The sequence below is a fragment of the Nannobrachium achirus genome (assembly GCF_963921795.1).
Source record: "Nannobrachium achirus genome assembly, chromosome: 23".
Classification (NCBI taxonomy): Eukaryota; Metazoa; Chordata; class Actinopteri; order Myctophiformes; family Myctophidae; genus Nannobrachium; species Nannobrachium achirus.
In genome coordinates, this window is record NC_137830.1 from 50631875 (window position 1) to 50651464 (window position 19590).

Consider the following 19590-nt stretch of genomic DNA (forward strand, 5'->3'; position numbering starts at 1 on the left):
AAATGGCAATTGGTCACGCCTCCATATCTTAGTTTAAGAGCCGGAAACTTCTTAAGAGCTGCTCTTATTAGCTCGTTCAAAATAGACTCCTGAGTTTTGTAGTTAAAGGACAACTTTGTTTTTTTACAACAAGGGTTCATATTTTAGATAGTCATTATAAAAAAGAAAAGATGAGTGTTAAAATGTTTTCATTTACTGCTTTCTATTGTTTTAGAGATTTTAACGATTTCGATTTGCATGCATGCCCCAGGTTGGGGGAATGCATGCATGTGGCTAAATATGTCTTTTTAGTCACAATAGGTTTTCATGGGCAGATGTGACTTATGGGGGCTGGTGTAAATAGTAACAAAGAAATTGCCACCTTATTGTGTCTAAAAAATACATACTTAGCCACTTGTACGCATGCCCCCAACCACTGAAATCAAAATACTAAAATCTCTAAAACAATAGAAAGCAGTAAATGAAAACAGGTTCATCACTGAAGTTGGGATTTTCTCCTTTAGAGCGGTCACTCTTCATAGACACACAGCTGGCTGCTGAAGACTCTGCTCCCCATCTCAAAATATTTAGTTCCAGGGACCCCCCAGAATCAAAATTTTGAGCTACAAATATTCACTTAAAAAATACATATATTCAAAGATTTGCAAACATTTTCACGACTTTTCAAAAATAGCAGATCTACAAGCTTGTATATCTAGTATAGCTTGTAGGGCCCTAGTAACTCAGTCCCACTTTCCCCCCCTTGTGACGCCCCTGGCCTTACCCCTTATCCGTAACACCTTTTACCATGTTTCAATAACTTGAAATACATTTTTAAATTGTTCTAAAAGCTCTCAATGTGTTGATGTAGATTGTAGTCACGAAATATTATCAGACAAATGTCCAATCTGTGAATGAATTCCATTCCAAAGGTTTGTAAATGTGTCTAGTAACTAGGGCTGGGTTCGGTAACCGCCGTACCGCCGTATCGCGGTATACCGCGGCCTACCGCGGTGTCAGGGTCCTTACCGCGGTCAAAAAAGACAAAAAAATAGGCTATTTTTATTGAGAACGAGCGAGTTTTAAAACGGGGGAGAAGCGAGGACCGCATGCGCTCCATGCCGCTCTGCTCTGGGCCGTGTACCACACGTTGGAAGCCGCCCACATACGTCACTCACACACACACAGTGCACGCAGGGCAGTAGAGTACGGAGCACAACTCTATGACGGAGCAGCAATGCAGCATATACTTTCTCTGTAATCCACTCGACACAAGGATGTTAATACATACCTTGTGTTGTGGCATATCTTTTTTTATTCATACGGATTACTGGCGGAGCGCGGGCCGCGTGGACAAAACCGAAAATGAAACTATTTTACTTTCTCCAGCTCCACCGCGTCGCACGTTGTGCTCCGTCCAGCGGCGCGTCGGCGATTTTATAACCTTTTCTGTCAAGTCTTGTAACTAAAACCTGTATATAGCAGCACTCAATCACTGTGATTTGAGAGTTGAGACGTGACGTGAGTTTACAGAATCACTGTACACGATCTGACTACCCTTCCTCTTCTGGTTTGTTCACATAGCTGTTTGTGTCTGAAAAGCCCAAGTAGCTAGCCTACGTTACTATGGTAACCCGACAGTGCAGATCTAAAAGCTCAGAACGCATCGCGGATGCGATGTGGTGTGAGCTTGTAGATCTGCTCCTTTGAAAGCCAGACCCGCTGTGCTGTACGGAGAAGTATATCTCGGGCAGTCAGGCTGTGTCGCCTCTCCACTGTGGAGAGGCGACTTTTGGGAAGATGATTGCAATATTTTGGCTTATCGCCGAACCTTAATTAATAGATACGGGGGTGCGGTAATTACCGCAGTACCGGCGGTAAATGGGAAGACGGTAATCGCGGTAACAAAATGTCCATACCGCCCCAGGCCTACTAGTAACACATCTCACAACGATTTAAATTCAGTTTCCCTAGGAGAATCTGTGACAGCTGCTGAAAGTTGGGGTCCTAATAACTTTATTATACAAGGGAAAAAAGAAGGTTAACAAGTTTGTTAGGGGTCAAACTAGGGTTTTGTCAAGATTCTTACAAATGCTCTCATTGACCAGGATTCCTATCTATACATGGTCGCCTCCATTTCCCCTCTAAAAGACCAAATACATATTCATTTAGGGGGTCTTTGCTAACAACATATCATTTAGGGGGTCCAGAAGGCCAAATACATATCATTTGGGGAGTCCTCGCCAATTGTTGCCAATACTAAGCATATTGTCAGAAAGTGTGCTTTGTTTGGGATGATGTGAAGGCTCATGAAAATTCTACTCTTCTCCCTTCCCTAAAACACCCTGGACGACGCTCCACGCGTCCCAGACTCTTCTCCCTTCACTAAAACGCCCTGGACGACGCTCCACGCGTCCCAGACTCTTCTCCCTTCACTAAAACGCCCTGGACGACGCTCCACGCGTCCCAGACTCTTCTCCCTTCACTAAAACGCCCTGGACGACGCTCCACGCGTCCCAGACTCTTCTCCCTTCACTAAAACGCCCTGGACGACGCTCCACGCGTCCCAGACTCTTCTCCCTTCACTAAAACGCCCTGGACGACGCTCCACGCGTCCCAGACTCTTCTCCCTTCACTAAAACGCCCTGGACGACGCTCCACGCGTCCCAGACTCTTCTCCCTTCACTAAAACACCCTGGACGACGCTCCACGCGTCCCAGACTCTTCTCCCTTCACTAAAACACCCTGGACAACGCTCCACGTGTCCCAGACTCTTCTCCCTTCACTAAAACACCCTGGACGCTCCACGCGTCCCAGGCTCTTCTCCCTTTACTAAAACACCCTGGACAACGCTCCACGCGTCCCAGACTCTTCTCCCTTCACTAAAACACCCTGGACAACGCTCCACGCGTCCCAGACTCTTCTCCCTTCACTAAAACACCCTGGACAACGCTCCACGCATCCCAGACTCTTCTCCCTTCACTAAAACACCCTGGACGACGCTCCACGCGTCCCAGACTCTTCTCCCTTCACTAAAACACCCTGGACGCTCCACGCGTCCCAGACTCTTCTCCCTTCACTAAAACACCCCGGACAACGCTCCACGCGTCCCAGGCTCTTCTCCCTTCACTAAAACACCCTGGACGCTCCACGCGTCCCAGACTCTTCTCCCTTCACTAAAACACCCCGGACAACGCCCCACGCGTCCCAGGCTCTTCTCCCTTCACTAAAACACCCTGGACAACGCTCCACGCGTCCCAGACTCTTCTCCCTTCACTAAAACGCCCTGGACAACGCTCCACGCGTCCCAGACTCTTCTCCCTTCACTAAAACACCCTGGACGCTCCACGCGTCCCAGACTCTTCTCCCTTCACTAAAACACCCCGGACAACGCTCCACGCGTCCCAGGCTCTTCTCCCTTCACTAAAACACCCTGGACGCTCCACGTGTCCCAGGCTCTTCTCCCTTTACTAAAACACCCTGGACGACGCTCCACGCGTCCCAGACTCTTCTCCCTTCCCTATAATATATTGTATAGTGTTATATTGTATATTATATGAGAGGATTCACATACTGTGTGTGTGGAGGTCCAGGTTCATCACTGAAGTCGGGCGCTCCTCCTTTAGAGCGGTCACTCTTCATAGACACACAGCTGGCTGCTGAAGACTCTGCTCTGTGGTCAACACTTCTGCAATCATAAAACATGTTTATATCATATGAGCTCATGATTTTTTCTCCTTGACAATGCAGCAACAAACAATAGAAGAATGGTCTATGAACATACAGTAGGACTAAAACAGTAATATTAAGGATTCACTCTTAGGTTTTCAATGTTCTTCATAGGGGGCCCTCCCCCTGGTTTAACCCATTTAGACTGGAAAACGTATTATTACACATTATTTTGTGCTTTAACTATTGAAAAATAGCAGATATAGGGCCTACAAGCTCACAGCGCGGCACGGCACTGAGTGCTGCGCTGCGAGCTTGTAGATCTGCTATTTGTGAGTAAAAAAAAAATATATATATATATATATATATATTTATGTTTCTATGTCAGTGGTGCTCAAACCTTTTCATGTGAAGGACCCCCAAAATGATATGTATTTGACCACGGACCCCCAAAATAGCAGATCTATAAGCTTGTATATCTGATATTTTTCAATAGCTAAAGTATAAAATAATCAAGGCCCCTCCACCTTGGGCCCTAGTGACTCAGTCCCACTTCCCCCCGTGACGCCCCTGACCTTATCCGTAAAACCTTTTGCCATGTTTCACTATCTTAAAATACATTTTTAAATTGTTCAAATAACCTAACTACAAGCTCTCAACGTGTTGATGTAGATTGTAGTCAGGAAATATTATCAGACAAATGTCCAATCTGTGAATGAATTCCATTCCAAAAGTTTGTAAAGCTGTCTAGCAACACATCTCACAAAGAGTTAAATTCAGTTTCACTAGGAGAATCTGTGAACGCTCCACGCGTCCCAGACTCTTCTCCCTTCACTAAAACACCCTGGACAACGCTCCACGCGTCCCAGACTCTTCTCCCTTCACTAAAACACCCTGGACGACGCTCCACGCGTCCCAGACTCTTCTCCCTTCACTAAAACACCCTGGACGACGCTCCACGCGTCCCAGACTCTTCTCCCTTCACTAAAACGCCCAGGACGACGCTCCACGCGTCCCAGACTCTTCTCCCTTCACTAAAACGCCCTGGACGACGCTCCACGCGTCCCAGGCTCTTCTCCCTTCACTAAAACACCCTGGACTACGCTCCACGCGTCCCAGACTCTTCTCCCCTCCCTAAACCACCCTGGACGACGCTCCACGCGTCCCAGGCTCTTCTCCCTTCCCTAAAACACCCTGGACGACGCTCCACGCGTCCCAGACTCTTCTCCCTTCCCTTTAATATATTGTATAGTGTTATATTGTATATTATATGAGAGGATTCACATACTGTGTGTGTGGAGGTCCAGGTTCATTACTGAAGTCGGGCGCTCCTCCTTTAGAGCGGTCACTCTTCATAGACACGCAGCTGGCTGCTGAAGACTCTGCTCTGTGGTCAACACTTCTGCAATCATAAAACATGTTCATATCATATGAGCTCATGATTTTTTCTCCTTGACAATGCAGCAACAAACAATAGAAGAATGGTCTATGAACATACAGTAGGACTAAAACAGTAATATTAAGGATTCACTCTTAGGTTTTCAATGTTCTTCATAAGGAGCCCTCCCCCTGGCTTAACCCATTTAGACTGGAAAACGTATTATTACACATTATTTTGTGCTTTAACTATTGAAAAATAGCAGATATAGGGCCTACAAGCTCACAGCGCGGCACGGCACTGAGTGCTGCGCTACGAGCTTGTAGATCTGCTATTTGTGAGTAAAAAAAAAAAAAAAAAAAAAAAAAATATATATATATATATATATATATATATATATATATATACATATACAGTGTGTGTATATATATATATATATATATATATATATATATATATATATATATGTTTCTATGTCAGTGGTCTCTCTAGGTCGTCCTCAGACGAGCCTTCCATCGTCGCTTCCAGTCATCCCGGTTCTCCATACATCTGGCCAGCTCGTTGGTGCTTTGTGCTCCTACGTCTTTCTTGAGTACATCCACGTATGTTATTGTGGGACGTCCTCGTGACCGGTGCCCATGTGTTGGTTCCCACAGCACCAGTTTGCCGGCAGGAAGCTCCTGATGTCTTCGGCAGTGTCCTGCTAGTCTCATTCTTCTGGCAGCAATTTTCTCGCTCACCCTTGGTATTCCCTCATACAGGCTCTTGTTGGTAACATGTGCACTCTTGCTGATGTTAAGTACTGCACGCAACATTCTGGTGTAGCACCCGTCTAGAGACTTCTGCAGGGTTGGCTTCAGGGTCCAGCATTCACTGCCATAGAGGAGAACAGACTCTACCGTTGCAAAGAAGAAGCTGAGTTTGATTTGTCGGGGGAGGTTGGAGTTCCATATACTGGCCATGCCATTCAGGGCCCTCCATGCAAGTGCCTTCCTCACTTGAAGATCTTTCTCGGTTGAGTTTGAGTGGTGCTCAAACCTTTTCATGTGAAGGACCCCCAAAATGATATGTATTTAACCACAGACCCCCATCTCAAAATATTTAGTTCCAGGGACCACCCAGAAGCAACATTTTGAGTTACAAATATTCGCTTAATACATATATTCAAAGATTTGCACACATTTTCACAACTTTTCAAAAATAGCAGATCTATAAGCTTGTATATCTGATATTTTTCAATAGTTAAAGTATAAAATAATCAAGGCCCCTCCACCTTGGGCCCTAGTGACTCAGTCCCACTTCCCCCCGTGACGCCCCTGACCTTATCCGTAAAACCTTTTGCCATGTTTCACTATCTTAAAATACATTTTTAAATTGTTCAAATAACCTAACTACAAGCTCTCAACGTGTTGATGTAGATTGTAGTCAGGAAATATTATCAGACAAATGTCCAATCTGTGAATGAATTCCATTCCAAAAGTTTGTAAAGCAACACATCTCACAAAGAGTTAAATTCAGTTTCACTAGGAGAATCTGTGACAGCTGTTGAGTCCTAATAACTTTATTATACGAGGGAAAAAAGAAGAAAACAAGTTTGTTAGGGGTCAAACTAGGGTTTTGTCAAGATTCTTACAAATGCTCCATACAGTATACTTCTATACATGGTCGCCTCCATTTCCACTCTAAAAGACCAAATACATATCATTTAGGGGGTCTTTGCCAAAAACATATCATTTAGGGGGTCCACGCCAATACTGAGCATATTGTCAGAAAGTGTGCTTCGTTTGTGGCTGATGTGAAGGCTCATGAAAATTCTACTCTTCTCCCTTCACTAAAACACCCTGGACGACGCTCCACGCGTCCCAGACTCTTCTCCCTTCACTAAAACGCCCTGGACGACACTCCACGCGTCCCAGGCTCTTCTCCCTTCCCTAAAACACCCTGGACGACGCTCCACGCGTCCCAGACTCTTCTCCCTTCACTAAAACACCCTGGACGACGCTCCACGCGTCCCAGACTCTTCTCCCTTCACTAAAACACCCTGGACGACGCTCCACGCGTCCCAGGCTCTTCTCCCTTCCCTAAAACACCCTGGACAACGCTCCACGCATCCCAGACTCTTCTCCCTTCACTAAAACACCCTGGACGACGCTCCACGCGTCCCAGACTCTTCTCCCTTCACTAAAACACCCTGGACGCTCCACGCGTCCCAGGCTCTTCTCCCTTCACTAAAACACCCTGGACGCTCCACGCGTCCCAGACTCTTCTCCCTTCACTAAAACACCCTGGACGACGCTCCACGCGTCCCAGACTCTTCTCCCTTCACTAAAACACCCTGGACGACGCTCCACGCGTCCCAGGCTCTTCTCCCTTCCCTAAAACACCCTGGACGACGCTCCACGCGTCCCAGACTCTTCTCCCTTCACTAAAACACCCTGGACGACGCTCCACGCGTTCCAGACTCTTCTCCCTTCACTAAAACGCCCTGGACGACGCTCCACGAGTCCCAGACTCTTCTCCCTTCACTAAAACACCCTGGACGCTCCACGCGTCCCAGACTCTTCTCCCTTCCCTAAAACGCCCTGGACGACGCTCCACGCGTTCCAGACTCTTCTCCCTTCACTAAAACACCCTGGACGACGCTCCACGCGTTCCAGACTCTTCTCCCTTCACTAAAACACCCTGGACGACGCTCCACGCGTCCCAGACTCTTCTCCCTTCCCTATAATATATTGTATATTGTATTCATGTTATTCCTGGCCCCGCCCCCGGCTTCCTGTTCATATCCTGAAAGAGGCGGAGGCTGAAAAAGCTGGCCTGAAAATCATCATTTGGTTTCCTGTTGTCCTTGCATTAAAGTGTCAGTAGTTGGCGTTCTAGGCTCTGGGCTCTGAATGTACCTGGGTTGCCATGTCTGCTTATAATAAGCAATTTGTTCTCTAAAAAAATAGTTGCTTATTGGGCTTACTTCCTAATATTTTTTAAACCAGTGGTTCCCAAATCTTTTCATATCAAGGACCCCAGATTACATATTTGTCCACAGTCGCAGACCCCATCTGAAAATATGTGGTGCCAGGGACCTCCACACAGATTTATGTTGTTAATCTTTTTCAAAAATATTCAAAAAAATGTTTTCCCTCAATATTTTTTAAATAGCAAATATATAAGCTCACAATGTGTCGCAATGTGACACAGTGTGAGCTTGCTGATCTGCTATTTTCAAATGTGAATGTAAAGTAGTATAGCCTACTGTAGTTGCTTCTGTTGGGCTTATTTCTTTGGCAAACCTGGCAACAGACAATTCCATGTCACTTCCTTACTTGGGAGGAAGTGAAAAGATGTTTATGAAGCAGCACAAAGAAAAATGCTCCAGCGCCCTCTGTAAAAGGAAAATGGCAGCCTCCATAGAATGGCCAGGAATATGGTGAATATTGTATATTATATGAGATGATTCACATACTGTGTGTGTGGAGGTCCAGGTTCATTACTGAAGTCGGGCGCTCCTCCTTTAGAGCGGTCACTCTTCATAGACACACAGCTGGCTGCTGAAGACTCTGCTCTGTGGTCAACACTTCTGCAATCATAAAACATGTTTATACAATTATTGTGACCGTAGGTCGCTATTTAGTATGAAAACCTCAGCTCATGTCTGTCTGTCTGTCTGTTTGTATACCTAATGTGAGATGACTGACGTCAGACGTATATATATATATGTTACAGTCAGTTTGGGTAACTCAGTGAGATTGTGGTAAGAGCGCTCGTTTTGTAGTTCACCACACACCAATCACCACCAGATGGCGACAACAGCCATTCACTAGTGCAGGCGCTGACGTCACTCGTTTGCGACTCTCTTTCGAAAACAAGTTTGTTAGGGGTCAAACTAGGGTTTTGTCAAGATTCTTACAAATGCTCCATACAGTATACTTCTATACATGGTCGCCTCCATTTCCACTCTAAAAGACCAAATACATATCATTTAGGGGGTCTTTGCCAAAAACATATCATTTAGGGGGTCCACGCCAATACTGAGCATATTGTCAGAAAGTGTGCTTCGTTTGTGGCTGATGTGAAGGCTCATGAAAATTCTACTCTTCTCCCTTCACTAAAACACCCTGGACGACGCTCCACGCGTCCCAGACTCTTCTCCCTTCACTAAAACGCCCTGGACGACACTCCACGCGTCCCAGGCTCTTCTCCCTTCCCTAAAACACCCTGGACGACGCTCCACGCGTCCCAGACTCTTCTCCCTTCACTAAAACACCCTGGACGACGCTCCACGCGTCCCAGACTCTTCTCCCTTCCCTAAAACACCCTGGACGACGCTCCACGCGTCCCAGACTCTTCTCCCTTCACTAAAACACCCTGGACGACGCTCCACGCGTCCCAGACTCTTCTCCCTTCACTAAAACACCCTGGACGCTCCACGCGTCCCAGACTCTTCTCCCTTCCCTAAAACGCCCTGGACGACGCTCCACGCGTTCCAGACTCTTCTCCCTTCACTAAAACACCCTGGACGACGCTCCACGCGTCCCAGACTCTTCTCCCTTCCCTATAATATATTGTATATTGTATTCATGTTATTCCTGGCCCCGCCCCCGGCTTCCTGTTCATATCCTGAAAGAGGCGGAGGCTGAAAAAGCTGGCCTGAAAATCATCATTTGGTTTCCTGTTGTCCTTGCATTAAAGTGTCAGTAGTTGGCGTTCTAGGCTCTGGGCTCTGAATGTACCTGGGTTGCCATGTCTGCTTATAATAAGCAATTTGTTCTCTAAAAAAATAGTTGCTTATTGGGCTTACTTCCTAATATTTTTTAAACCAGTGGTTCCCAAATCTTTTCATATCAAGGACCCCAGATTACATATTTGTCCACAGTCGCAGACCCCATCTGAAAATATGTGGTGCCAGGGACCTCCACACAGATTTATGTTGTTAATCTTTTTCAAAAATATTCAAAAAAATGTTTTCCCTCAATATTTTTTAAATAGCAAATATATAAGCACACAATGTGTCGCAATGTGACACAGTGTGAGCTTGCTGATCTGCTATTTTCAAATGTGAATGTAAAGTAGTATAGCCTACTGTAGTTGCTTCTGTTGGGCTTATTTCTTTGGCAAACCTGGCAACAGACAATTCCATGTCACTTCCTTACTTGGGAGGAAGTGAAAAGATGTTTATGAAGCAGCACAAAGAAAAATGCTCCAGCGCCCTCTGTAAAAGGAAAATGGCAGCCTCCATAGAATGGCCAGGAATATGGTGAATATTGTATATTATATGAGATGATTCACATACTGTGTGTGTGGAGGTCCAGGTTCATTACTGAAGTCGGGCGCTCCTCCTTTAGAGCGGTCACTCTTCATAGACACACAGCTGGCTGCTGAAGACTCTGCTCTGTGGTCAACACTTCTGCAATCATAAAACATGTTTATACAATTATTGTGACCGTAGGTCGCTATTTAGTATGAAAACCTCAGCTCATGTCTGTCTGTCTGTCTGTTTGTATACCTAATGTGAGATGACTGACGTCAGACGTATATATATATATGTTACAGTCAGTTTGGGTAACTCAGTGAGATTGTGGTAAGAGCGCTCGTTTTGTAGTTCACCACACACCAATCACCACCAGATGGCGACAACAGCCATTCACTAGTGCAGGCGCTGACGTCACTCGTTTGCGACTCTCTTTCGTTTATTTACTAGCCCAGCTCGGCTGTGTTTAGCCATTAGCTTACTATGCCTTACTCTAACCCTAACCCTAACCTTAACCTCAGTAAAACAATGCCTAACCCTAACCCTAACCATAACCTCCGTGGGGTGAGGCTATCATTCCTGCCGACGCTACGTTGTTGTGGCTCAAAGCGACCGCTTGTTCCACCCCGCGCCGCACGACGAGCGCTCCGTTTCTCGATCTAACAGTTTCTCTATCTAACCGTGACATATATATATATATATATATACCTCATGAGTCTGACAATATGTCCATATATCAGGCTGGACACATAACTAGTAATACCTCACCCTAAAGGGCAAGGTCTCACCAATTCTTGGTCATTTGACCAGTGATGTATATGGGACCAGTTACCCATGGAGATCCATGTACTGTATATAGTACATCCCTTTTATGCCCATACATGGAGATCCCTGTCTGAACCAGCCACACAGATATGGGCTGTCTTCCTCCATATATGGGCATTCCCATATGAAGTCCTGTTAGATATGGGCTTAATATTGATGACATCAGGGATCTCCATGTATGGGCATAAAAGGGATTCTGTTAGAGTGGTTCCCCTGACACCACAACATACATTCCCCCAAATATCTGGGTATAAAATCAATTGGCAGAAGTCAGAGGTGATGCCTGTATCTAGTTCCTGTCTCCAGTCAGAGGTCTCCAACTTTCCTTTCAGATGGATCCCAGTGGGAATGAAATATCTAGGGTTAAAGTTGAGCGCCGACTTATCTGATATAATGGAAATGAATCATTTATCTTTTGAACTGGCTAAAATAGTGAGGCACTGGGTTGATTATGACTCCCAACCTGATTGGGTGAATATTGAGAGGTATATGGTAGCTCCTTTTAAACCCATACAGGCTCTCTCTCAGATTAGATTAGTAGAGTTTTGATACATTCCCAATGGGTATGGTCTGAAGTGCACAGGTTGATGGGGAAATCACAATACAAACAAGGTTACTCTTCTATATGGAATAATCCACGTATCTTGATAGCTAAACATTCATTTTGCGGGGAGACTTGGCAGAGGAACGGTTTAGATGTGATCAATGATCTGTGTAAGGAAGGAAACTTCAAATCATGTCAGGAGTTAGTAGAACAGTTTAATCTGGCAGGGAGGGGTGAATTTGGGAAATATTCTCAATTAAGGAGTAGTGTGGGAAGTGTGCTCAATGGCAGGACATAACATCCAATGTAGGATGGGCTACAAGGGATATTACGGGCAAATTCATTGATTACAAAATTATACATAGATACTATTATACCCCTGTGAATCTTTTTAGGATGGGTTTAATTGAAGATAAAGATGTTGGAAATGTAAGGGAGATAATTAACATTCATGCATGCTTTTTGGGACTGTCCAGTGGTATTGCCCTTCTGGAAGGAAGTACTTGGGAAACTGTGTGACTGGTTGGGAGTGACTCTGCCAGAATCTCCAGGACTCTGTCTCTTAGGAGACAACAAGCATCTGCCACAAAGAGTCACCAGCAGCAAGGATAATACTGAGGAACTGGAAGAGCTCTGCCACACCGGGGCTCGCAGACTGGACTCAACTTATGACTGAGACTGCGTCATATGAATATATGATTACCAGGAGGAACAATGGTAAAGGGAAGTTCCATTTAATGTGGGACTATTTCTTTGTGTACATTAACACTACTGGTGCCAACCCCGAGTTTCCCGAGTTTGGGCCGTTTTTGAAAAAAAATAAAAAAAATGTAATAGGCATGATCGCGATCGCGAAATTGCATGTTTAACCCCCATACCAACCCATTCTTTCAAACATGGCAGCCATGTTTGTTTACATCTGAAGAAAACATAATGGCTGCTAAATCATGAATGCCTGAACGGATTTCCAAGCGGATTCTTTTGTTTGAAAGCTGTGAACAGCCTGCACACACGTGGTGCATAATCTAGGCATGGGCGTGCACGATCCGTGCACTATGAATTACATGGAAGTCTATGGAGACCATGGCATCGCGGACCTTCAAAGAGAATAATTGATTGCAACTTAAGTGTTAAGGGTCTGCCAGGAGGAACATTGTTTAGGGAGGTTTCCATCTAGGATGGGACTATTTATTTTTGTACATTAAAGGGATATTTCACTTTCAAAAAAACTTTTGGTAATTTTATCGTCTAATCAGGCTTTTGGGAACACCCAGGACAGTTTTTGAATTTCTTCATTCAGTATTTAGATATTTGATATTCATTTCCCTCATTTTGCCCCCTTCCAGGACCTTCCCATACAAACCCATTATAACTTCAAACTCCATTTTAACCATGATAGATTCAATTAAAACACCTGTCCTTTTTTCTGGTGACTCCTGACACCCTCCGAATACGTGAGCAGGTCGTGTTTTTTCGATAACTTTTTTCATTTATTTTGTATAATATTCTATTGTATTTAATCATTTTCATTTTCCCCAAAAAAGAATAGAAATCAATGAAAAATGTTATTGAAAAAACACTGCCTGCTCATGTATTCGGAATTACATCAGAAATACATCTATCTGGTTGTTTTGGACAGTATGATGAGAAAACAAAGGTTATTGATGATGTCATAACCTGTTCATGCTATAAAACTAAATCATCAATGTATTAATTTATACTCTTCATCTGCTGCTCACTAGAGTTCACTTTGATAACAACTAAATGATGTGTTTTACATTCTGACCTGGGATCAGTAGAGTGGTGTCCATCTTTGAAGTTAATACCTCTATCCATGGACTTGTCACTCTTCATGGAGACACAGCTGGGTACAGGAGACCCTGCTCTCTGCTGATGGACCCTGACAGAAAGACAGGATTATTAAAATAGTTCTCACATAAATCCAGCTCACTTGTTCATGTTTCTTTATTGTTACATCTCTTTATACAGCATGTGTCTCATCTACACATTGTAGCATCAAAAAATAAAAGCTAGATGAAACTAGAAATACTGTTCCAACGAAACAGTGTGGGCTCGCATGGATCACCATGTATGGGCATAAAGATCTGCCCAACAGGAACTCCAACATGGATCACCATGTATGGGCATAAAGATCTGCCAAACAGGAACTCCAACATGGATCACCATGTATGGGCATAAAGATCTGACCAACAGGAACTCCAACATGGATCACCATGTATGGGCATAAAGATCTGCCCAACAGGAACTCCAACATGGATCACCATGTATGGGCATAAAGATCTGCCCAACGGGTACTCCAACATTAGGCTACTTCTGAGACTCCTACATTCAATCTCTCAGATACTGAGGGATTGAATGGGTCTCTCTTCTCTCTCCAGACTCATCGGGTGCTTAAAGTTAAATATTTCTAAAAAAGCGATTTCATCAGGTTGCACTTGTTGGTGGTGATGCTCCCTCATTGGCTAAAGGCCCTGCCTTTGTACTGTTGGCCAGTTTTGAGGAGAATAACCTTAATATATAAAGATTAAATATATAAAGGCAGTTTTGAGGAGAATAACCCCGTACGGAGGATTGAGGTCAGATTTTAGGTGAATCGTTCACTTTTTCATAAAAGCGTGAAATTTGGTACACTTGTACAGTTTGGGCCCCTGAACATTTTCAGATATGGAGCCATCGCAAAAACGCCCCCTGGTGGCCATGGTGGCCATTTTAATTTCCGCCATTACCATTGAATGTATTTTTCATCATAACTCCTGAATCGAACAAGACAATACAGAATATGTGACGTCTACACCTATGTTTTGATGGTCAAGGATTCCATTGATATCATGTATAACATCAAAACATGTTCAGGTGAATAGTTAATAGTCAATTCAGTGATGTTGTGAGGTAGTCCCGTGGTTTTGTCCAATTCTTTTTCACTTTTTTATAAAATTACGAAACTTGGTACACTTGAACAGTTTGGGGCCCTGAACATTTTCAGATATGGAGCCATCGCAAAAACGCCCCCCTGGTGGCCATGGCGGCCATTTTAATTTCCACCATTACCAATTTTAACCATGATAGATTCAATTAAAACACCTGTCCTTTTTTCTGGTGACTCCTGACACCCTCCGAATACGTGAGCAGGTCGTGTTTTTTCGATAACTTTTTTCATTTATTTTGTATAATATTTTATTGTATTTAATAATTTTCATTTTCCCCAAAAAAGAATAGAAATCAATGAAAAATGTTATTGAAAAAACACGGCCTGCTCACGTATTCGGAATTACATCAGAAATACATCTACCCATGGAAGTGTCACTCTTCATGGAGACACAGCTGGGTACAGGAGACCCTGCTCTCTGCTGATGGACCCTGACAGAAAGACAGGATTATTAAAATGGTTACAGTTTTGAATCAGGATTATTTCAGGTCAGGATTTAGATGGTGTTTTTAGCATGGGCCTCAGTCCTAAATGGGTAAATGAAATTAACTCATAAATAGTGAACCCTCTTGGGTCCATTTGGTTCCATTTGTACCCTCTCTGAGTGAAGGGGTCCTTACAAATAAAATTTGCAGCTAAAGTGTTACACATAATTCTGAATCTGATTCTGATATTCTGTAAAAAGGAAAATCTAAAATTTGTCACGGACAAGACCAAGTCTTTGCCAGGAACATATTTTGTCCGTGCATTTTGTCCACATATTGATGACCCCTGTGTGAAAGTATAGCAGGGTAAAATGTTTCAGTTTCAACTCCTGGACGTTGCAGCAAAAAAAAAAACATGCACTCAGTCAGTCTGTATCAGGCCTGGAATTGTGTAATTTTAGGGGCGTTGCCACTTGGCCTTTGGTGTTTTTTTTAGGGCAAAAAGGCCAAATACCAGGGCTGGAAGGACATTAAAAAATAAGATTTTAGTTCTTTGAAAGAATTTGTTGAATTTAAGGGTTAGGGATGATAACCTAATCTGCAGTGAAATAGATAAATGATGGTATTTAAAATCTGATTAATCCATTCTCAGCCCTGCACCAATCAAAGTCACTGGATTGGTTTAAAGATGGGGACTTGGGGAGTTAAGATTTCAGAATCTAAAAAAGAGACACTGGTGTCTACATGACCAGACAGAGACACTGGTGTCTACATGACCAGACAGAGACACTGGTGTCTACATGACCAGACAGAGACACTGGTGTCTACATGACCAGACAGAGACACTGGTGTCTACATGACCAGAAAGAGACACTGGTGTCTACATGACCAGAAAGAGACACTGGTGTCTACTGTCTACATATTTACCAGAAAGCGACAGAGCAGAAAGTGGTCCAGTCAGCTGGGGCATTAAGGCCACTGTGGCCTCAGGTCATGCCATTGGTTTGAGGGGCATTAAGGCCACTGTGGTCTCAGGTCATGCCATTGGTTTGAGGGGCATTAAGGCCACTGTGGTCTCAGGTCATGCCATTGGTTTGAGGGGCATTAAGGCCACTGTGGCCTCAGGTCATGCCATTGGTTTGAGGGGCATTAAGGCCACTGTGGCCTCAGGTCATGCCATTGGTTTGAGGGGCATTAAGGCCACTGTGGTCTCAGGTCATGCCATTGGATTGAGGGGCATTAAGGCCACTGTGGCCTCAGGTCATGCCATTGGATTGAGGGGCATTAAGGCCACTGTGGCCTCAGGTCATGCCATTGGATTGAGGGGCAACGACAGCCATGGCCTTCATGGCCTCCATGAAATTCCTGCCCTGGTCTGTATAGTGCAGCTTCACCACTGAACAACACAATGATTTTTAGCACTTCATTCACAAACCTATAATCTATAAACATTGGACAGACATATCAAAGTGTACACATAGTAATTTATAATCTATCCACAAGTTTCCAACATCCCATCGTGCATTGCGCAGAAGTTGCACAGATTTTCCGGCGCCGCAGTCGAGTGTGATCTACAAGCTCACAACGGCTGCATCTGCGACGCGACGCGAGCTTCTATGTCTGCTGTTAACCGGAAGTGTGGTGCAAAAAAATCTCAAGTAAATTCCCGCGGAAAGAGGTGGATAGATAAACATTAATATCAAAGTGTACACATAGTTATTTATAATATATAGATAAACATTAATATCAAAGTGTACACATAGTAACTTAATCTATAGATAAACATTCATATCAAAGTGTACACATAGTTGCGACCGTAGGTCGCAGTTACTTGCACTCCTATACTATCCAAACCTCCACCGGCTGTCAGTCCGTCAGTCAGTCTGTCACACGTCACACTTTTGCCCTGCTCATATCTCCGCAACCGTTGCCCCGATCCATGCCAAATTTTGCACACACACTCCTTACCTGCCAAACTAAAACCCGGAGCTCCAGGGACCCCCAGGTGTAAAAAATGACCAAATGTGCAAAAATGACCAAATGACCACCCCAACGGGGCTGCTCACGGGGAATTCCCGGGGACCACCGACTCCTGGTGCTCCAGAACGGATGCAAAAGTGGTGGCGGACGATTTTTTTAAACACATTTTTGGACACTGCTCCTACAGATTTTGCCCTAAAATCACGCAAATCGGTACACAGTATGTCTACACTCATGTTATCAACATGGATCTGTCCCATATAGCGCCACCTTCAGCCCGATTTTCTCAAACACATTTTTGGACACTGCTCCTACAGATTTTGCCCTAAAAGCACGCAAATCGGTACACAGTATGTCTACACTCATCTCATCAATATGGATCTGTCCCATATAGCGCCACCAACAGGCCTACACATTTTGCCCTAAAATCACACTGCGACCTGGCGGTCGCTTATCTCCCTATTAGGGAGTCTTACTGGTAATCTATAGATAAACATACTCAGTGTGAGGAGCTCCAGCTTGGGGAGGAGATGTTGGAGACTGCTCTGTGGATGAGATGTTTGTCAGCTCCCTCCTCCTCTCTCTGCACACACTCACTCATCTCTGGGTCTTTATTAAACCTGTCAGGGTTACAGTCAATGAAATAGATCATCTCTGGGTCTTTATTAAACCTGTCAGGGTTACAGTCAATGAAACAGATCATCTCTGGGTCTTTATTAAACCTGTCAGGGTTACAGTCAATGAAACAGATCATCTCTGGGTCTTTATTAAACCTGTCAGGGTTACAGTCAATGAAACAGATCATCTCTAGGTCTTTAAACCTGTCAGGGTTACAGTCAATGAAACAGATCAGAAAACACAGTGTTTCCCCTACATGCACCCGCCGCTGCTTCAAATCCGGCCGCCACTGTATGATTTTCACTTTTTTTTTTTTTTTTTTTAAAGATTTTTTTTTACCCCACAACAATGTAGCGCTCATGTGAAGCATAGCGTTTTAACTTCTCTCGCTTACATACGGTTGGAAGGAGATGTATATGTCTAGTTTCTCCCCCTCCCCTCTCATTCATCCAGTCAGTCAGTCAGTCAGGTAGCTGCCTCGTCGCGCTGAGCACCTTTGATTCTGAGCTGACTACGTCTTTGCCCCTCGTTAGTATATTTGCTACTGGTGTGTACAATTAGAAGATTTGGGCTGTGGATAAAAGCAGTGCCTCAGCGACGGGTTTGAATCATGTAGTTTACCGCTGTTGGGCAATAGTAGGCTTACTTGTCGCATGCTAATGAGAGCTAAGTGCTAACACGGTTGTCATTCACTCACTGGTTAGATGTGGAATAGAAACGAGGGATGCATCAACACCACTGTCATCATTAGGCAACAAACATTTTTGACTAGAAAATAAACTTTGCTGCACACAGAATGTGTAGCAGTGGTGTAAAGTAAGTCTACATTTACTGTACAAGTACTGTACTTAAGTACTTCTACTCCACTACATTTATGACATGATGGCTATATGCAAATAGCTGATCTACAAGCTCAAAGTGACGTGTTGTGAGCTTGTAGAGCTTGTAGATCTGCTATTTTTATAGGATTTAAAAAATGTTATACATTTGGAAACTGTTATTATGATTACTGAAAACTTTTAGTACTTAAGTTTATTTTGACACCAATACTTTTGTACCTTTACTTATTCCACTACATTTTCTATTCCAGACATCTACTTGTAAGTTGTAAGACAGTATGTCTACATTAGAATGTTGATACTGTACTTTTTCCACCACTGGTGAGTAGGATTGGTTCTCAAAGTGGGGTCCGGGGACCCCGAGGGGTCCTTGAGGGAGTTCCAGGGGGTCCCCAGGCCCCAGCCAAATGATAGTTATGAACCAAATAGACCCTTATGGGTCTGTAGCGCAGAAGCAAATGGACCCGTTCAACCCCCCCCCGCAATTCTCCCCCACTCCTTCAGCTTCTGGCTAGGGGAAACACTGAAACAAATCTGGTAAATCTGAAAATTCCACCCGATCCAGAAACCTTAGGTTGGGGGGGTCCCTGGTACAACATCTTGTCATATGGGGGTCCCTGGTACAACATCTTTTCATATGGAAACTGCTAGCAAAGTATTCAATCATTCAATCATTCAATCAATCAATAAATCATGGGTATTAATGTAAACAGGATTACACTGCAGACACATTTAAAGGGACAGTCCACCCTAAACCACAACCCACACTGTGCTGTTCCTCTGACAGTTGAGAACCTTTTTAGGTGGAGTTTCCCTTTAAACAGCAGAGAGAGAGAGAGAGAGAGAGAGAGAGAGAGAGAGAGAAAGAGCCCGGCCCAGGCCAGTCATTGCCCAGACACCGTTTGTTATGATGTTATTATATTATCCTCGCAGCAGAAACTTAGGCATTGAATTATCAGCTTGCTGTGGTTCTTTGGTAAAATACGGAGGGCTGTATTTTGATTGAAGTACCTAATTCAGGGTAATGCTTTTCAGAAGCTGCGAGTGACGTCTTTTTGTATTTGAACCGAACCTTTCAGATGAAAAGTCCAGCGGTCAGAGACATTATGGACATGCCTTTAAGTTAAGTCACACAAAGAGT

The 19590-nt window shown here is 44.1% G+C and overlaps 1 protein-coding gene across 1 annotated transcript in view; it reads right to left on the reverse strand.

Annotated features, from left to right (window-relative positions):
- LOC308308971 (uncharacterized protein) overlaps nt 1-19590 on the reverse strand; it is a gene marked incomplete at both ends in the record, with an annotated part of 72366 nt that overhangs the window by 19936 nt on the left and 32840 nt on the right. The window contains one exon of the mRNA XM_080754424.1: nt 13444-13540. Within this exon, the coding sequence (XP_080610550.1) occupies nt 13444-13540 (97 nt within the window). The remainder of the gene's footprint in view (nt 1-13443; nt 13541-19590) is intronic.